Source organism: Macaca nemestrina, chromosome 9 (assembly GCF_043159975.1).
Source record: "Macaca nemestrina isolate mMacNem1 chromosome 9, mMacNem.hap1, whole genome shotgun sequence".
NCBI lineage: Eukaryota > Metazoa > Chordata > Mammalia > Primates > Cercopithecidae > Macaca > Macaca nemestrina.
Window position 1 is genome coordinate 1761421 of NC_092133.1, and position 21146 is coordinate 1782566.

Genomic DNA, 21146 nt, shown 5'->3' on the forward strand with positions numbered 1-21146 from the left:
TCGCGCCTCGCCAAAGGCAGAAACACACCGGGCCTCCAGCGGAGGCAGCTTTCTCCCATGTCTGTGAAGGGAAGCAGCAGGTGCGTCACTGTTCTTAATGGAGTGGACGATGATGCCTTTCTCTGACAGAAAAATGATCGGCTTAACTATGCAAGACAAGACGGTCCTCACGTTCGCGTCCCTAGTTGATTTTGTCCTGGAATATGTACAAGTTATTGGTGGCAGCCACGGCAATGACATTGTCCGCGGGGTGCCAGGCCGTGTGCAGGATCTTCTTGTTGAAGTCCAGACTGTCCACACTGATCTCATCTTTCTTCCGCTTACCCCCTGTACACACCTTCCTGGGTTTGAGGCTGGCGCGTGGTTTGCTGCTCTCTCTCGAGGCCTCCAGGGTCACATCCCTCCGTGTGTCTCTATCAAACATTCTGAAGAAGTTGTTGTAGGACCCGGTCATGATGGCGCTGTTCAAAACAAGAGCAGACAGCAGCACTCCTAAGTGGGGGGAGCAGCAACAAGGACTCAGACCCCACCCCTAGGGTGCACAGTGCACACCACCCTCCCCCACAACCCAGTTACTTTCAGAAATCAGGAATGAACAATCACAATAACAGAAGAGAAATGCAGTGAAGATTCTTACTGAACTTTATATATAATCATGTCAGTAAGAATAGTCACAGGAGAAACAAAATAATGGAGTCATACTTTTAATGACATTAGTATATTTTCTGAAACAATCCCACCTATTTATCTCACTCATGAATAACAGTACAGTTTATTTTTAAGCCTTAAATTCTGCAATTTGTCAGTAATTCATAATGACCTGAACATAATCCTTATCACGTTCAACAGTTACTAGTCATATCTGTCAATGTTTCTTCAGAGTTAAACTGCTTTTCTATTAATTTCAAAAAGTTTCCTTCAAATGAAGCAACGGATAGAAATAGTAAAAATCTTAAACACTGGGCGAAGTGTGGCAGAATTTTAGAACAACTGCATTTCACAACACATTCCAGACAATACAATACTGTCCATGCTTTTGTTTCTTCAAGATCAATTGTAATGGCTTTCAAATTTCTCTGCAGTTGAAAAATTCCACTAACGCACACACCCTCATAACTTCATATTGGCAAACACCTCTGCAATCTTACTTTTTCTACAAAAATGACAGAAAAATGGCCGAATGATAGCAAACACTGCCGTGATTTGACCCATGGCTTTATCAGTCCAGTTTCTGATGAAAGATGTGTTCAAACAATGCCCTTCTGAGTTCTCCAGCAGTCCTCGAAGCTCGTCTGCTCTTCGTATTCTGACACTGACCCGCACCCTCACGTCCTGCCCCCAGGGTCATGCACGGCGAGAGGCCTTCGCGCCGGCACGTCTTCAAGGTGCCACGAGAAAGAAGCAGGCTGTTTCCCTTCCATGGCCCAGCACTGACCCCAGCTGCTGGCAAATATCTAGTGTCTGGCTGACCTTGTCTAAAACTTCAAAGCACACACACACAAAAAAGACAAACTCAGAAAAGAGAAATTGCACTCAGCTATCCACGTTTATTTCACATCTCCTGCTTCCATCCAGGAGTCCACGTCACCACAGGGGCAGGAGACACAAGATGTGCCCAGCGCCCTCCAGCAATGCCAAGTTGTGCACGTGGTCTTGGAACAGGGGTGTGCAGCCAAGTTGGCACGTGAGGGCCATCGACTGGGAGTTCCCGAAATTAGTTTCCACATAGAACACAATGTTTACGAAAGGGTAAGTATAAGAATGTGTGAATCTGAAGCTCACATTTATGTTATTAAAACTCAACAGCAACCATTATTCAGAACACAGACGACAAAAGATGTATGGCCGACATTGGAATTGCTGGTGCGTGGTAATAACGAAAAGCAGATCAGCTTTTACACAGATTTATGATCACTTTTAAATTCTTCACAGACAGTGCCAGCCCCAGAGTGGGTGTTTCCACACTGCAAACAAGGGCGCTGCCCAGCAGCCCGGTGCTGGCCCAGGAAGGGAACAGCACAGACACAGACACAGACACAAGCGCGTAACTGGTTTTGTGAGGCGACCTAGAACACGAGGAGGGGCTGCCACACACAGAATCAGGATTGGGCTGAGGCAGCACTGCAACGCCTCACTCCCCTTCATCAGGTCCCTCAACAGAAGTTTCCAGGCAGGAAGACGGGCGTGTCTGTGAAAGTAAATGGACTAAGCAAGTGTTACTGGGAATGCTTTTAGATGGTCTTGGGGATATGTAATCTAAGGGTATTTTGCAATATTTGAAATGTATCAAGATGAATAAAGAATACAGTAACTATCCATGTACCTGCAAGTCACTGCTAAGACAGTGAACACCCCCACACACCCCAAGTCACTGTTAAGATAGGGACTCCCCCCACGCACACTCACAAGTCACTGCTAAGACAGGGACCACCCACCGCACACCTGCAAGTCACTGCTAAGACAGTGAACCCCCCCCAAGTCACTAAGACAGTGAACCCCCCACACTCCCGCAAGTCACTAAGACAGTGAACCCCCGACACCCGCAAGTCACTAAGACAGTGACCCCCCCACACTCCCGCAAGTCACTAAGACAGTGACCCCCCCACACCCGCAAGTCACTAAGACAGTGACCCCCCACACTCCCGCAAGTCACTAAGACAGTGAACCCCCGACACCCGCAAGTCACTAAGACAGTGAACCCCCGACACCCGCAAGTCACTGCTAAGACAGTGAACCCCCCCCAAGTCACTAAGACAGTGAACCCCCCACACTCCCGCAAGTCACTAAGACAGTGAACCCCCGACACCCGCAAGTCACTAAGACAGTGAACCCCCGACACCCGCAAGTCACTAAGATAGTGAACCCCCCACACTCCCGCAAGTCACTAAGACAGTGAACCCCCCACACCCGCAAGTCACTAAGACAGTGAACCCCCCACACTCCCGCAAGTCACTAAGACAGTGAACCCCCGACACCCGCAAGTCACTAAGACAGTGACCCCCCCACACCCGCAAGTCACTAAGACAGTGACCCCCCCACACCCGCAAGTCACTGCTAAGACAGTGAACCCCCGACATCCGCAAGTCACTAAGACAGTGAACCCCCGACACCCGCAAGTCACTAAGACAGTGAACCCCCGACACCCGCAAGTCACTAAGACAGTGAACCCCCGACACCCGCAAGTCACTGCTAAGACAGTGAACCCCCGACACCCGCAAGTCACTAAGACAGTGAACCCCCGACACCCGCAAGTCACTAAGACAGTGAACCCCCGACACCCGCAAGTCACTGCTAAGACAGTGAACCCCCCCCAAGTCACTAAGACAGTGAACCCCCCACACTCCCGCAAGTCACTAAGACAGTGAACCCCCGACACCCGCAAGTCACTAAGACAGTGAACCCCCCACACCCGCAAGTCACTAAGACAGTGACCCCCCCACACTCCCGCAAGTCACTAAGACAGTGAACCCCCACACCCGCAAGTCACTAAGACAGTGACCCCCCCACACTCCCGCAAGTCACTAAGACAGTGAACCCCCGACACCCGCAAGTCACTAAGACAGTGAACCCCCCACACTCCCGCAAGTTACTAAGACAGTGAACCACCCACACCCGCAAGTCACTGCTAAGACAGTGAACCCCCCACACTGTGTTACCACTCTGGAAAGAAAGATGATCTATCCCGTTCCCAGTTGGGGTCTTCACTTGCTAGAGTACATATGTGTCATCCCCACACACATTTACATTTTGAATAGTTACAGATTTTTTTTTTTTTTTTTGAGACAAGGTCTCGCTTTGCTGCCCAGGCTGGAGTGCAGTGGCACGATCTCAGCTCACTGCAACCTCCGCCTCCAAGGTTCAAGCCATTCTCTTGCCTCAGCCCCCTGAGTAGTTGGATTACAGGCGTGCACCACCATGCCCAGCTAATTTTTGCATTTCTAGTAGAGATGGGGTTTCACCATGTTGGTCAGGCTGGTCTCAAACTCTTGACCTCATGATCTACCTTCCTCGGCCTCCAAAAGTGCTGGGATTACAGGCATGAGCCACTGTGCCTGGCCAACAGTTACCGCGTCTTAAAACAAAACTGTCTTGTATGTCTTAAACACGTTGTAGTCATTGTGCTGTACACGTTCCTCCTGAAATCTGTGAGATCCACCTATGTGATCCATGTAGTTCTAATAACTGATTCTCACTGCTTTTCAGTATATGTTATGACAGAGAACAACTTACCTGTCCATTCCCCTAATTTTGCACCTGTGGGCTGTCTCCAAGTGTTTGCTGTTTCAGGTATCTGAGCATGTTTTCTTGTCTGTACACACAAGAAGCTCCCAACCGGACTGAATGTCACTGAGGCCCACAAGAAGGGCACTGGGTGAGACCACCAGTCTCCACCCTCTCCCCTACACCCTCATCGTTCTGACGGGCGTGAAAGGACGTCCCTCTGGCTTTACTTGCTGATCACTAAAAAGGATGAACATTTCTATTTATTTTTCAATTTCTCCGAAACCCCATTCATGGTGTTTGCTCTTTTCTGAGTTGTTTGCCACCTTCTTGTTGACTCCTAATTCTGCACATCTTCTGGATACTTAATCTCTGTTCGTTACGTTTTTGGGGATTTTCACTTTTAATTTCAATATAAACAAGTTTAAAATTTAATGTAGTTGAATTTCTTAATGTTTTCCTTGGGCTTTGGGGCCTGTTAAAGCCCTTCTGTCTCCAGAGCTCATGAAGACGCCTCAGGCTTACAAGCACTCGGAGCTTATTTACTGTGTGGGGCTGGCGAGGGCTCTAATTTTTCTCCCCCCAGCACAGTTAACTAAGGTCGCCCAGCTGGCAGAGCTGCAGAGTCCGCACTGCTCTTCCCTGTCAGCTGCATTCCCCATCTGTCTCAGCTCCTTTCTGCAGGGCCACGCTCCCTTCACAGCTCACTCTACTGAGTTCCCTGTTGTGATACATTGTTTCCCATTTGAAAATAATTTTATCACAAGCAGATTCTTGAACAAGTCATCTATTTCAAGGCTTGCCTCTAAGCTGGCAGTGGAGAGTCACGAGTCACACTTGCTGGATCTGTCACACGGCTTCTGGCTCCCACTGTGGCCATGGCAAAGCCGAGTCTCACTCTCGGTGTCCGCTTTCGGAGGCAATTTGTGTTTTTTCCTTGGGTGCATTTAAGATGTTCTCTTTGTGTTTGGTGTCCTGCAATTTCATGATGACATGGATGAGCATTTCTGTGCCTCCCGATTCTGTGTATTCAGGCTTTCATAAATTAGCGAAAATTGCTGGCCACTGTCACTTTAAGCCTCACACCCCACACTTCTCCATTTAAACGTGTGCTGTGCCTCATCCTGGCCTCCACTGTGCCTCATCCTGGCCTCCACAGTTCCTAGTGTCTCACGTTTTCTGTTTGGCTCTTTAGCCCCCATTTCTTCTGGTTTTCCTTTCCATCCACTAATAGAAGATCTGTTTAGCCAAAATGGACCTGCCGCTAAACCCACACAGTTTCATCTATCACACTTGTCATTTCTAGATGATCTGATTCCTTTCCAGTCTCCAGGTCATGTTTAGCAGTCATGTGGTTCCTGGTTTAGGCTGTTTCCTTCCTCTAGTCTGTGAATATCTCAAGCATTCTTAGTTTATCTTCTTTAACTTAGGATCTCAACAGCTGCCTTCCTGGAGGTTCAGTTCCACCATGGTTCTGCTGACTTGCTCACGGTGGCTTTTCCTGTATGTGCTTGGTAATTTTCACCCGTGAGCTCATGTTTAGATGATTTTAATGTGAGGAAATCCAGAGAGATCTGGGTGTGCTGGCAGCAGCCACCCAGCATGTGTGTTCTCATGGAGTCTGCCAACAACGCCATTCTCTCCACCTGGGCCACTTCTCAGGGCTGTGCTTCCAGCAAGCGGCCTTGAGGAATGAGATCATGTCTCTTCTGGTCAAAATGCAGGTGTGTTTACTGCCCACTGTGAGAGCAGTGGGGTTCTCCAAGCTCAGTGTGCATCAGCCATGGCCTCATGTGTCCACCCATGGGGAACCCAGACCAACGAGAGGCTCATGCTGCCTGCGGTGCCACGAGGACCCGGGAACCTCATGTCTTCATTCAACATCTGTGAGATGCTACAGGCTGACAGGTCAGTCTGCAAACAGAGTAGAAGCCAGAGCCGGAACCACGCCGGTCCGTCCCGATGCCCGCACACAGCCCTCACAGTAGAAGCCAGAACTGAAACCACGCCAGTCCATCCCAATGCCCGCACACAGCCCTCTCACAGTAGAAGTCAGACGCCTGTCCGTCCCGATGCCCGCACACAGCCCTCACAGTAGAAGCCAGACGCCGGTCCGTCCCGATGCCCGCACACAGCCCTGGTGGAGGCAGGAGCTCCACGGCGTGAGACCTGACAGATCATGACGCAGCCGAACAAACCCACACTGCAAACCCTGTGCAGGGAGGTTGTGCTTCCACGTCTCAAGGGAGTGCTGGCCACCCCCATGCGAGGCCTCAGACAGACAAACTGCCCTTTGGACTCCACCTGCCGGTGGAGGGGGACATCATCTTCCAGGGTCCCTGCTCCATCTCCACACCGCGTGTGGGCCCAGGCCTCAGCTCTTGAAAATACCACGTTCACACAGGCAGAGCCACCGTGAGCCAGTCACCGCGTGTGGGCCAAGGCTCCAGCTCCGCACCACAACCTGCTGTTCACGGGCGCAGTGGCTCCCGCTATGGGCTGATGGCCCTGAGGCCAGCCGGGGATGCAAGGCTGCTCTCAGAGTAGACGCCTTCGGAGGCTGCTGTTCTGGTCTCGCTGCCTCTTAGTTTCTGGCTGTTGTGAGATTTCCCTTGCTTATCTGTGGGCTCAACTACGCACCTGAAGAGACACCTGCTGTATCATATCCAGCATTTCTAGGTGTTTATGCCAGAGGGTTTCGCAGAATATCCAGTCAATCACCTATTGCCAATAGCAGACTCCTCTGTACTTTTAAATTCTCAACAAAAATTCTGTATTAAAATGGTGCAAGATAATCTTCCATCATCTGAAACGTAACTTTTTGCATAATAATGAAACGTAACTGTCAACCACACCAATCATAATATCTTTAAAGAATGTATACAAAATAAATTATCAAGATCCTAGAAGCAGCACATTACAAATTACACCAGCGTTTCACACCAGCCACGACCACGCTGTGTCTGGGCACGACAGGCAGTGGCTCTGGGGTGCTTCCATCTACTTCTCTCCGGAAGGACAGGCGGACTGCAACGCGGCCGTTCCAGTGAGGTGAATCCCTCCCCACTTCCTTCCTTTTCACTCATCTTTGGCATAATAAAAAGTAATAAAACTAACATTCACTAATCATTTAAAACACAGCCGGCCTGTACCTAGTGCTATACTTCTTGTCTAAATATAGATGGAATGACAAGCTAGGTGAGAAACTTGCTCAGAGATCCTATTTTCTCTACCTTGATACTATCATCCATCAATCAAAACGTCTGGAAAACAACACCTATGAGCGTCCTCTGACGCTCGAGGACAACTCGCCTCCCTCACTGACCTTGCACTCTGGGAAACCAGCAAGCTTGGGGCGACGGCTCATCTCCACGCAGGCCTTACCTATCCGAACCGTTCCAGCAACACTCAAACTTGTCAAAGATGCAGTCGTTCTCATACAGAGAGCAGAGCTTGCTGCGCAGGTACTCGTGGACTTGGTGGGTCTCCACCGGCCGGCTCTCCATGTTGAGGTCCCACACCTTCACCGACAGGTAGTCTCTGGTCATCATGTACCGCCCACTATGACTGAATTTTACATCAGATATGGATGAAATTATTTCTGAGAAGAAGGACCTACTGCTGGGATCTTCAGGCTCTTCAAAAACTGAAAAACAAAATAAAACGTTTTCAGCTTCTGTTTAAAAATCAGAGAACAAATCATTTGCAAGTTCAAGTAGGACGTGGCCCCTTCACAGAGACTCTGGAAGGGCTTGGCCTCAACAACACTAGGTCTTCTGATCTTTCTGATTCTCTAGGTTTTCTGATCTTCTGTGACTTCCGTGGGCAAAAGCTTCGGATACGACATTCTAGCACCAGCTATGGACAAGGGACGGGCATCAGAAGCGGAGACACCCAAGTCTCATCCGGACCCTGAATCAGAACCTCTAGGCAAGGTCCTGGGCACTGCAATCTGTGGGAGCTCCTCGGGGCATCCTGATGTGGGCCCAGGTTCAGCACCACTGCATTCCTGTAGGAGTGTCTTTGCATCCTCATGGCACCAGGCCCGAGCACGTGAAATCCTATCGCATACACATCACAGGAAGACATAAACAGCATTATATGGTCACGCAGACACAGCGGTCTGTGCCTCTGAGAAACTGCCTGCTTTTCGGAGGGTTGACAGCTTGTGGGTCTGCAGGAGTGACCACCTTGACCGGCAACACTGTGGTCCCGATTTTAACCACCAAGATGGTCCCGCCTGTCAAAGCCAGCCAGCAAAGGTTTGTCTCCAATACTGAACACTCAAGTTCTACTGTGACAAAACTGGATTCCTATTTTCAGAAAGATCTGAGTGCTTCCTCAGCAGACTTTGCTTTCTCTGCAGTAACTTGACAGAGTTCCCTCCACCTGCACCTGTGGCAGAGAGAGGTGCCCACGGCCCCACTGGGCCACTGACCGCCCTAGCATAAGGTCATGCCTTAAGGTTTTGTAAAGTTCAGGCCAGGAGAGATGTGCTTTTTTTTTTTTTTTTTTTTTTTTTTAAGAGACAAGGTCTTGCTATGCTGCCCAGGCTGGTCTCAAACTCTCGGGCTCAAGTGATGCTCCCCACTCAGCCTCCAGGGTAGCTGGGACCACAGGTGCGCACCACTGCACCTGGCTTGTGCTTCCTTGACCTTAAGCTGCTTTAGGTTTTTTCTCTTTTTTCTTGATGTAGGAGCCTGTGTGTTTGTTGGCTTAGTATCTGAAGTTAACTTCAAGCCAGCTGTGCTGACACCAAGCATTTACTCAAATAAGTCACTCTGATGACAAATAGAACTGGAATCTGAAATTACTTACTCAAGAATGTTACGCTTAAGATACAGGCCAAATGCTATGACACACTTATCTTCATCGCAGGAATTCTAGTAGAAATGCGGAATTCTTAAAAACACACCTCAACCTCAGGAAAGAGAATAGGCAGAAAGGCTGCTTAGCAAGGTCGGTGGCACATTCCACCGAGGCGCTGGGGGCGCCGCTGCACACGAGCAGTGCCTCAGTCTGGTGGGACTGACTGGCGGCTTCCCCGTTAGAGGAAGTCACTGGACACGTGTCTACCTGTTGGCACTGGAGAAGGGTCAGCAATGTTTCAGGACACTGGGACACGCTGACTACAGTGCTCTGTCAAGTCGAGCCCATTCTTTATGGCTAAAAATAAAAACAAAACCAGAACCCCCTCACCTAGAAGGAACTTGAAAGCTCAGAGGATTAAAATGCTAGACTTTCAGCTCAGGGAAGTGGCTTCCAATCCAGCCAAGCTCAACACAAACAGAGCTCGTTCCAGCACTTGGGAACAGCCTCCTGTGTGCTGGCGGCTTCAGCCCAGGTCTCACGCACAGAGGCAGAGGCACGGGTGGCTCTTGGTGGGACCCAGTGCTGGCAGCCTGAGGAGACACCCAGGCTCTGGGCATAAATGACCCGCTTCTCGGTGGTGCCACAAGCACCCACCCTACAGCCGCAAGCCTGTGGGAAGCACGACCTCGAGTTCCACTTACTAGCAGCAGCTCTGACAGCCACGCTTGGACGGCCCCAGCAAAGGAGGGCTCCCCAGGTGCGCAAAGGTACTTGGGGAACAGGAAGAACCCTCTAAGTCTTTGGAGACAAGTCAACGTCTGAAGAACAAGTGGTTCTAAATGAGAGGCTTTAAAAGACGCCAGGCACGGCTGGGCATGGTGGCTCACGCCTGTAATCCCAGCACTTTGGGAGGCCGAGATGGGGGAATCACCTGAGGTCAGACCAGTCTGGTCAACATGGTGAAACCCTGACTGTACTAAAAATACAAAGATTAGCTGAGCATGGTGGCTCGTGCCTGTAGTCCCAGCTACTCGGGAGGCTGAGGCAAGAGAATCGCTTGAACCCGGGAGGCGGAGCTTGCAGTGAGCCAAGATCGCACCACTGCACTGCAGCCTGGGCGACGGAGCGAGACTCCGTCTCAAAAACAAGACGCAGGCACTTACACTTGGAGTGTCTGTCGCACAGGGCCGAGGAGCGCATGTCGCACAGTCGGATGGTCCCTTTGCTGCTGCTGTAGACGAACACGTTGCACTGGTGTGGGTGGAACTCGGCTGCGGTGATGACTTCGGTCAGCTCCTCCATGTTAGCAGGCTTGATGTCCACGATGTCTGGAAGGGCGTGGTTAAGGCACAGTGCTCGGCTCAGCTGGTTTTCATTAGTTACATTCAGTCACGTGAAATAGGATGAAAATAATCCACATGGTGAGGTTTAGGGGATTAGCTATTAAGAAGGCCGATTACACATCCTGAATTCCAAAGGAGCGCCTGGTAAGAGGATTGGGATGAGCACACTCAGACGGCAGCAACGCCCCGGCCCGGGGGAGACCCCGACACACGAACACCACTTTCATCTTGCTGTTATTATTGTTATACAGAAAGCCCTTAATAGCAAGATAGTACATACTTAATCATATAAATAGGAAGAGCAAGCTAGCACCATCTGTGCAAAATCCCACACTCCCATACAAAACTACAAATGCAAGAAAACCGCCATATTGCAAAAGACGTTGCTCTTCCTGACATGAAGTTTATTCTGTGTAGTTAGAGCAGATCCAACATGGCAGGCTGCCCTATACAGAAATCCTTCGACTAAAAAAACGAAGGAAGGGCAGAATTCAGCTGTGGGTCAACTCAGACCAGCGGCCCCGTTTCACCCCGTAAGCTGAAACAACTAAGAAAACCAACACGACATGGAACCCCAGCTCAAGCCGCTGGACAGCAGAGGGAGGACGGCAGGGACCCTGGAGAGGCTGCAGATGAAGCAAGCCCCCTGCTCCCGCCTGCTGGCTGGAAAGGGGCCCATATAAGGAGGGCTGGGGCCGCCCAGACCGTGCACGGCCACAGAAGAATGCAAGTTCTAACTGGAAGCTGCTGCTCAGATGGGTGATTAAACACCGCTCTAACCTAAGCCAGTATTTTCTATCATCCGTTAGCAAATTTAGAAAAAAAAAACCACATAAAGTTGGTTTTTCAAATGCAGCAAATTTAGAAAAAAAAAACACACAAAGTTGGTTTTTCAAATGCAGCAAATTTAGAAAAAAAACCACATAAAGTTGGTTTTTCAAATGCAGCAAATTTAGAAAAAAAAAACACATAAAGTTGGTTTTTCAAATGCAGCAAATTTAGGAAAAAAAACACATAAAGTTGGTTTTTCAAATGCAGCCTATTTAAAATTGTCTCTGACTAAAGCAGGCAAGCAGTGGACTTCGGGTAATTCCCATCACACAGATAACTTTTTCCCAAAGGTAGAAAGAAATTTGTATCTTTAGGGACAAACATTTCAAATCACAGAGAACTTATATCACAGGCTGCTGTGCAGCGACGGTATTTACAAGACCAGACTCTGAGATACAGGTGTATAAAGGAACAAGAGAAATCACTATCTAAAGAGCACCCTCAGGAAAACGCCAGTGTCCCTCTGAGGAAGGATACTAAAGCTTCTATCTGTGATTTCTAAGTGCCACAAATTAATTCTCAGGTCATCTGCAGAAAGATATGTTTCATGATCACTATTTACTGAAATGGAATTTATATGATATGTGTGAGCATTTGCAAAAATTCGCCGTGGACTCGCTTCTACCATAAGATCCATGGGCTTCAATATTGGGACCTAAAAATGGAAGGAAATAGGAATTCAAAACAAAGATCACAGCAGCATGTAATTAGAACACTTACAGTAGATAACGAAAGAGGACAAGTTTATATTCACGGCTAATAATTCTGTTCAGGCAATACCCCCAAATAACCAATTAGCAGAGTTATGAAAATATGCTACAAAATTGAATACTGTCTATTCCAAGTGTTCCCCCTTGCTTCCATTACCGAGGTCGACATTTTCTTCCTGCTGAAGAAAAGAAGATCAGCTGGCACGGTACAAGCTGCCCAGGCACCGAGGCCTGCGGCTCCCTCTCCTATGCGTCCTCTGGTGGCCACACTGAGACGCTGGACAGCAAAGTCTTCCTGGGTGGCTCAGCTGAGCCCCTCCCTTTGTCCTCTCCTTGCAGCTACATGCACAAACCTCCTCTCACTGCACCAGGACTACACTTCTTGGTGCAAACCCCACAAGCCTCCACCGGCTCCAGGGACTGGCAGGGTGCACAGGTGGGTGCTGGGGAGCTGAGGATGTTCCATTTCTTGGTCTGGGGCTGACTACATGGGCATGTCCAGTCTACAAACATTCATGGAGCTGGTCACTTATAGGGCAGACATATTATTTGGAGGTATGTATTATTCATTACACTTCATCTGAGGTTAAAACAAAAAGTAAAAGGTACCTCCCGCACCCATCTCTGTGTCGAGTGCGGCGGTCAGGGAGGCTTCTAGGGAAGCCCAATTCACACTGAAATGGAAAGGACAGAGAGGAGAAGGGTGCTGGCTGGAGGCCGCCTGCGGTCAGAGGTGAGAGCTCAGGTGTGAGGAATAGCATCACACATGAAAAAAGGACAAAGGTCTGCATCTCCCTAACACCCAGCTGGAAGAAAAACATAAGCTTTAAAATCAAAACAAAAAATTAATGAGAGTATTTTCTGTTATTCTTGTAATTAGAAACCAAAAGGGAGAGCCTTGAAAGCTTAGGGAAAATAAATCTCTCAACTGAGTCTTGTCTGGCCAAATTCTGTAAAAAACGAACGTGGAGAAGTGTGTGTAGTGAGACTTCCCCCATTTTAACCCAGTTAGTGCTGACCACAGCCTTGGATTCTTTAGATCAAGAAGAGTCAGTTCAACGAAGTTCAGGCTTAAAAAACACACACCTGCCACAATCCTCTAACAAATCTCCCATTAATCAAAACACATGATGGCTGCAATATACTTACAAAGATTCCTTCTTTTATTTAAAAAAATTTTAATTTATATATAAAATAATTTGTTTTCATTTTTAGAGATGGGGTCTGGCTATGTTGCCCAGGCTGGTCTTGAACTCCTGGGCTCAAGTGATCCTCCCATCTCAGTCTCCCAAAGTGCTGGGATTATAGGTATGAGCCACCGTGCCTGGCCAAGATTTCTTCTTTTAATTATATCCCTTTTCTGGCACTAAAATAATTTAAGAGCAAAAATTTAAAAATAGCAACATTTCTGACTCTTACCCAGTTAGGCTCAGATACATAAATAGCCCATTCTGAACTGTTAGAGAGGTACAATCTCAAATACTGACCTAAGTCATTGTACAGAATTACCTGTCTGTGGTCTCTTCCCCATGCACTGACTAATGAAATAACTATACTTCTCACAAGCCTTCAGTAGGGCCACCAATTATACCCATTTTATTTAGGCTAAACCTACAAAAGCAGCCTTGAATAAAACCAAGACTGGGCCTAGTAAAGGCCTACTGTTTTCCCAAAATGAGCATGTGAACTCATGGGTTGTGGCAGGATCTGATCGGGAGGAACAGGGGTTTCTGAGGGTGGGGTATGCACAGGTACCTGGGTGGGAGGTGGTGTTGCCTGTAGAAGAGATGGACGAGACTGGAGGGGGTCAAGTGCCCACCCTCAGGGGTCCCATCACACTTCTACTTTAGGGTCAGCAGTTTCATGACAAAGGAACTGCACAACTCGTGTTACTGTCACTAAAAATGATTTACACTAATTCATGGATGCAAAGGCAGCGGCACTGCGTATCAGACACCACCACCATTTTGGATTGAAACATCTTGGCTCACATTAGGACCCTATAAACTACATTTTCAGCACATGCCACAGCCTTTCTCACTTTGATGAGCTCATAGGAAACAGGGTGATAACATCGATGTGAGAAGTCTGAGGATACTCCTCCTGGGAAACTGGGGAATGCACGACCCCAGGTGCACCCACCCCGCACGGCAAAGCTGGAGAAATGGCATCAGAACAGACCCAGCGTCACTCCCAGGGGCACGTGTGTTAGGGAAAGGCTTCTGCAGCTCAGCGTCCTTCTCTGTAGCACTTCAAAGGCTAATGTGGAATGGGCTCGCTCACTCGGTCTTCACTTGATAAACAATAGCGTAACGGGCTGAAATCTCATTAAAAACCAGCCACCCAACCCAACCAACTCAACCAGCCACACCCCCCCCGCCCCCGCAAGGAAACCACCCAACCAATTAACCAACCAACCCACCCACCCACCCACCCACCAACCGTTTTCAGATCTAGTAATGGCACTCCCTTGGGACCAGGCAGGGTTTCCTTCCAGGGGACACACCTCTGCACAGGTGCTGGGTTCTCACCAAGACACACCCGGGCTTGAGTCCAGTTTGCTGGACACCCTTCACCATGTTCCATCTAATTTAAGACACACATCAGTCGTACGTAGCACCAGGCCAATTATAAGACATTGAGGTTTTAAGTTTTACCCGATTTCATAGATGTTAAAATGTGAAAAAATCTAGGCCCTGGAATTGACGAAATATGGTCATTTCATACTGCATGATGCGGGGGGGGTGGGGATAGGGGGGCGCCAACAATGGAGCAAATAACTTAACAATTAAAAAAGTAAATGATGCTCATGGACAGACAGGTGAAGAGTTCTGAACTGTCAGCATCTGCCTAAGTCAACCCCAAAGAAATGCCATGAGAACATCCTGAATGCATCTTGGTGGCCCAGAGCTTATCTTTCGATCTGCAGCCTGTGCTGTTTCACCTGCGAAGTGTTCGGAATTCCATCTGAACTTCAACCTGCCAGGTGCTGTTCCGAACCTTCAGAGAGAAGGGTGGTTGGTACGTCCACCAAGATTTCTGCTGTAGAATTAGATGTGAGTTTTCCCCTTAGTATTGCAGTATTGTCTAAAGACCACATGTGACTTTCTGCCTTTGTGAAAATAGGAGAAAGACCTTGCTTTAAACACATGTGTCATGAGCGCAAATGCCTTTCATGACTCAGGAGGCGGACCTCACAGTATTCCACCCAGCAGGACTCTCCAAACAGCAGATGTAAACGTTTATTCTTAACTTCTGAACGGCATTGGATAAAGAAAAGGCAACGTATACCCGTAGTGCTGTGATTCTAAACGGATCTCGAAGTCTTCCATCTTCGTCTTTCAGGTTATAACCTTCTGCTCTTTTATCCCGTTCACTTATTTTCCATAATTTTATAGTTTTATCTGAAAATAAAAACCTCATTCTCCATATGAAAAGAAAAACTGTAACATGCATCACTACTGTTTGAGTATTATATTAGAAAGCGGTGTGGCCCTATGTTGGTTTATAAGCTATGGGGTCTTTGAACATGAATATTTCCAACTGGAGGTGTTTTGCACAATAAACAAAGATGTGGAGACGTGCAGAGTAACATCCTAGTAACTTGCACGTGTGGTTTTTGTTGCATACTTTGAATTTTCAACCTATCACTTGCTACCCTAGATAACTTACCCTCCCCACAAAATTTAAAGCAGGATTAACTTCTAAAATAAAAAGAAATCTACACACACAGAAAATTAAAAATAAAACACTAAATCAGCCACTTAGAAAACAATTCTTACCATTTGTAGAGAGTAGAAAATGAGCAGCATTCTGTTGTGGTAACCACCTAATTTTATTAATTTTTTCCTCAATTTCTAGACTTTTCAAATAGTCAAACTCTGGTTCATGACTTTGAAAAGTGCTGTAAACATTATATTCTCCCCTAGAATGAGGGCGGCTTTTGTTCTGCAAAGAAACATGAGAGCTGTTTTAATGAACAAAGCACAGTGCAGAGAAAATTTCTGTACTATAAATTTGAATATCAAATGACCATACATATTTTTTAAAGCTAAAAAATCCTGGCTCAAAAAAATCTCAAACAGATGAAACTCAGAATCAATGTTTTGGGGAAAAAAACAAAAAAGAAAGAACCTGATTTCCAACTCTTCTATTCCACTTCTAGGTATGCATCTGGAGCAGGGTCTGCCAAATGCAGCCTGCTGTATTTAAGGCAAGTGTTAGTGGAACAGTCAGGCCCATGTGTGCACATACTGTGTCTGGCTGCTTCTGTACCATCTGGGTAGAGGTGAGTGGTTGTGAAAAGGCCGCATGAGCTACAGAGGCAAAAATGTTTGCAATCTGGCCCTGGAGAGAAAGCGTCTGCAGAGTCTGCTCTACAGGAGAGCCGGCACGGGCCCGAGGAGCGCGACACAGCGATGTGGCGGCTCCAACACAGTGGTAGTGAACCAGATGCCACACGCATGCCAACCAGAGGAGAAGGGCACCAGTAAGCCACAGAGCCGTGCGGGCTGAGATAAATGAGCAAGCACAGACAACGGCACAGTGCTGCCCAAGTGAAGCAGGCCGCACAGGCGCCCAGAGTGAGGCGCTGCTTACATATGCACAGAACGATTCTGTTACAGAAGTAGAGAAACATGCTTGGGAAGATATATACCATCTTTGAAATCATGAGCAACTCTGGGAAGGTAGAGAGAGGGAGAAGGAAAAAGACTGGGAGGAAAGTAGCAGGATGAAACGGGGAGGGGACAACAGGAGCGTCATCGGTATCCCAAGCACTCTCTTTCCTTTGATGAAGGGATAATCTCCGGGTAGTGGGTTTGCAGGTACATCTATATTAACCTCTGAATCTTCTGTACGCCCTAAATGAAATTTTCTATTAAGTATTAAATATTTCATAATTCAAAATCAAGGACGCCAGTATTTTCATTCTTGCTCTATAACCAATATCTAATATCTTAGGTGTTTAACATTTTAGTACATATGCTAAAGAAACAGAACTAGGCCGGGCGCGGTGGCTCAAGCCTGTAATCCCAGCACTTTGGGAGGCCGAGGCGGGCGGATCACAAGGTCAGGAGATCGAGACCACAGTGGAACCCCGTCTCTACTAAAAATACAAAAAATTAGCCGGGCGCGGTGGCGGGCGCCTGTAGTCCCAGCTACTCAGGAGGCTGAGGCAGGAGAATGGCAGGAACCTGGGAGGCGGAGCTTGCAGTGAGCCGAGATTGCGCCACTGCACTCCAGCCTGGGCGACAGCGTGAGACTCCGTCTCAAAAAAAAAAAAAAAAAAAAAGAAACAGAACTAAACAAACTTTTAAGTCTCGACAGATGTTCCTTTATATTTCCAATCTGATCAAGTATCAGAAGCCATCCCAAGAAGCTAGCCACAGCTCTCCACTGCACGGAGTCCGATGTGCAGGGCCCTCCTTCCACTGCAGCCTCCGTGGGCAGGAGCTGAGCGCCTCGCCGCTGACTGCCCCGCGTGTGCTGCACAGGGCAGATGTCGAAACTGCTCTCCTTTGACCCTCTCCTACCCCTCTACAAAAAAGCACAGCCCCTCAACAGACGGTTCTATTGCAAGGGAGAAAAATGGAACCGAATTATTTAAAAAGAAAAATCTGTATAACTAAATTAGTCCTATACCCGAGACATTCATCTATCAAGAAAAACCAGCGGAATATAGGCAAAAAAATAAAATGTCCAAGTCAAAGTGCTGCGTGCGCCACCCTTTCTCCCAGGAGCCAGAACAAGAATGATCCCTGGGCTGCAGGCTTGTCTCTCTGCCATGTACTGGTTCCAACTCCCATCCCAGACACCCAAAACCCAAGCAACCCCTCAGCCTCCTCCAACACTCCGAGATCTCATGGAGAGCCGCTCTGCTAGGGAAAGGAACTCTAAAGGAAGCCTCGGCAGGGACAGAGACAGGAGAGTAGGGGAGTAACACACAGGAAGAGGAGGAGGAAGCAAGCACCTTCTCTTTTTGGACATGCTGATTTCTGATTTAACCTGATTCCTGGGGACTAGAGCTGAGCCTGGAGGGCAGGGAGCTGCACAGCCACATCCATAAATTCTGTGTGCCTTAGTTTTACCAGCTGGGCTTTCCTGTAAGACTTAATCTGCACAGAAAAATAAGAAAAGCTTGAAACTCAAGGTGCTGACTCTGCTCCCTACCTCATCTTCTGCATAGCCAGAGCTTCCCAACAAGCTTCTATGGGCCTGACTCCTGAACCTCAGGCCCTGTACCTTCCACAATCTGCTGGGGCACTCACTAGCCTTCTGAATCCCCCATGCTCCTTTGATTCTAAGATGCGCAGGTGGACACCTCTGAACCTTGCTGCAGCTTCTAACTGGGAGCTGGGGTCGCTTAATGGGCAGCAGCTTCATCCTCTTGGCAGCTGCAACACCATCCGTGGCCTCTCCGACCACGGATGAAAACATGCACTGCCACCCTCACCCACACAGAAACACAGGACCACAGTGAGGGTCACACGTGGCAACCAGCGAAATATTCTAAAAACAGATGGAACATGCAGGCCTTTCAGATGTTAACCAAAATATGAAGGAAAAGAAAAAAACTGCCTGGGGTTTATCAAGTTGCAGTTGACTGGGTTTATTAAAGAACTTTAGTAGGGACTTGCTCCTGTGTAAATCTGTCACTCACATAACAACTTAATATATCTTAAATAAGCACTTAAAACTCCAATACCCAACATATTTTAGAACGAGATGCTTGACTTTTATCATGGTCTGTTTTATATTTGAGACTATTATTTTTGGGGTTAAGCAACGATTCACAAAAACAAGAGAAATTCCATTTTCTATCCTAAAATCTGTTAGGCAGGGATGAGGTATTTTCCCTAAGGCTGTTGCTACAAGGACAGACTTTTTAAAGAAGCTAAAAGTGAAGTTTTGCAGTAAGATAACCATGACCCAGCAATTTGTTAAAAAATCCTCCTGTTGCTCAGGCGTGGTGGTCCATGCCTGCAACCCCAGTACTGTGGGAGGCCGAGGTGGGTGGATCACCTGAGGTCAGGAGTTCGAGACCAACCTGGCCAACATGGTGAAACCCCATCTCTACTAAAAATGCAAAAATTAGCCGGGTGTGGTGGTGCGTGCCTATAATCCCAGCTACTCGGGAGGCTGAGGCAAGGAGAACCACTTAAACCCGGGAGACGGAGGTTGCAGTGAGCCGAGATCACGCCATTGCACTCCAGTTTGGGCGACAGAGCAAGACTCCATCTCAAAAAAACAAAAACTTGTCCCGCTTTAAAAGTATTATTTAACACCACAACCCACTTTTACTTCTGTTGAAAAAGGTAAGGTGTATGGTTCTTCTTTTTTTTTTTTTTTTTGAGATGAAGTCTCGCTCTTGTTGCCCAGGCTAGAGTGCAATGGTGCGATCTTGGCTCACTGCAACCTCTGCCTCCCAGGTTCAAGTGATTTCCTGCCTCAGCCTCCCGAGTAGCTGGGATTACAGGCATGTACCACCATGCCCGGCTAATTTTGTATTTTTCGTAGAGACAGGGTTTCTCCATGTTGGTCAGGCTAGTCTCGAACTCCCGACCTCAGGTGATCGGCCTACCTCGGCCTTCTAAAGTGCTGGAATTACAGGCGTGAGCCACTGCGCCTGGCCAAGGTATATGGTTCTTAAGTAGCATCATGTGATATTCTACTTCTGAGATAAAAATACAAAATTATAAATATATCAAACTGTGAAGATTTAGAAAGACTGATAATATATTTACTACTCACAAAAGGATTTCTTACCATCCCAAATCAGAGAAAACAGGAATTATAAAAAATCTTTAACTACCTGGACATAATCAAAATTAAAGCTGCAACAGATATGTTTTGATAATGAAATTGGTTAGCACCTGTCAATTTTCCCCATGTGGCCCAGGGACAGTCCTCCTCCAGGCTCCCCTTCCTGGGGGCAGGGCCAGCACTTCCTGCGTACAGATCTGCAGAGTGGGGAACCAGGGCCCACCAGCCTCTAAACCAAAGTTCACCACGTAAATTTACAGACCAGACTTTGGAGATGATAAACTGTCCCTTTCATCTGTTAGGAAACTCAGAGACAGGAAGGGCAAGGGACAGTATTTACACTCTGTTAAGGAAAAGGCAGGACAAATATTTCAGACTCCAGGCATGGCTGCGCCGAGCCAAGGTTCCTGCCCGGCATCCTTGCCTACCAAATCATGATCTCGCTTCCTTTATCACTGCTCATGAGGACCTCTGACGAGGCTCCAGAAAGAAGAGGGAGGGGGCTGGCAAGGCATCAGTGAAAAGGAAGTGCCGTGACCTGGAAGCCAGTGTTTGTTTATGAGCTGTGGGCTCCTCCAAGGCCCACACTCTGAAGGTTCCCTTCCCTCTGGACAGGTGAAGCCTTCAAGGGGGCATGGAGGAGTGAGTGCTGCTCACCTCTCCTTGAAGGGAAGAGAGAATTCACACCCCTGCCAGACTTCTCTGCAGGAGTGCTGAGAAAGCTGCTCACAGCACAGTGCCCTACAGAACGCTCTTCTCCCTCACGGCAGGGCAGGACGGCGGGGCTGGGCCAGAACCCGCACAGGCGAATAAAGGGATTTTCAGAGACAGCCGCCTGAGTTCTTATGGAATGAAAGCACATAAATGCACCTCACCATCACCCTGCATCCTTCATGGGGTCCCCAGCGGAATCTCCTCCCTACTCTGAAGACAAAGGCCTTGGAGACTTCACCGGGGCTCAGCAGCTGAAGCCAGAACTTAGAGACTTTCCGAAAGGAGACTCTGTATGGCTAATGTGATGGAACTGAATCTTAATGAAATGAGACAATGAGAAAATAATTTTGCGTCCTCCCTTCTAAGTTATATGCGAAAGGTTGAATAATTGCATTTGGTTTGTGGACTGAAAATTACTGACCTCTTGTTCACGCTGAAAAATAACAACTCTGCCGCCCTTGTCTCCTGTTGCAAGAAGATCTCCAGAGTAATTAAACTCAACGGTGGAAATGATGTCCGCTGTCAACAAAATACAGAAGCGATTTACCAGATGCGGTTTTGGGGAGGAGTCACGATACCAAAAAACTAATAAAAAGGATCAAAAGAAAGATAAACATATACAATGTTCTCCCAGAATAAAGCAAAATTGTCATGGCAAACTTGTAATTGCCAAGCGGCCACTCCTTGGTTCTGGTGCAGAGAACCTGCCAGCACAGGTGAATGGGAGTTTTACTCCACCTCCACGCCTGGG

At 47.8% G+C, this 21146-nt stretch overlaps 1 protein-coding gene across 6 annotated transcripts in view; it reads right to left on the bottom strand.

Annotated features, from left to right (window-relative positions):
* Positions 1 to 44: 44 nt before the first annotated feature.
* LOC105470886 (protein phosphatase 2 regulatory subunit Bdelta) overlaps positions 45 to 21146 on the bottom strand; it is a 50556-nt gene continuing 29454 nt past the window's right edge. The window contains exons 2-9 of one of the 6 annotated variants that reach the window (XM_071068912.1): positions 20817 to 20914; positions 20557 to 20711; positions 15700 to 15865; positions 15209 to 15321; positions 11685 to 11862; positions 10197 to 10361; positions 7606 to 7867; positions 45 to 461 (exon numbers count right to left, since the gene is read on the bottom strand). In XM_071068912.1, the coding sequence (XP_070925013.1) occupies positions 182 to 461; positions 7606 to 7867; positions 10197 to 10361; positions 11685 to 11862; positions 15209 to 15321; positions 15700 to 15865; positions 20557 to 20559 (1167 nt within the window). In that variant the 5' untranslated portion in view covers positions 20560 to 20711; positions 20817 to 20914 and the 3' untranslated portion in view covers positions 45 to 181. Of the gene's footprint in view, positions 462 to 7605; positions 7868 to 10196; positions 10362 to 11684; positions 11863 to 14059; positions 14285 to 15208; positions 15322 to 15699; positions 15866 to 20556; positions 20712 to 20816; positions 20915 to 21146 lie in introns of those variants that run through there. The other 5 variants (XM_011723164.2, XM_011723175.3, XM_071068913.1 and 2 more) reach the window with 5 other exon arrangements.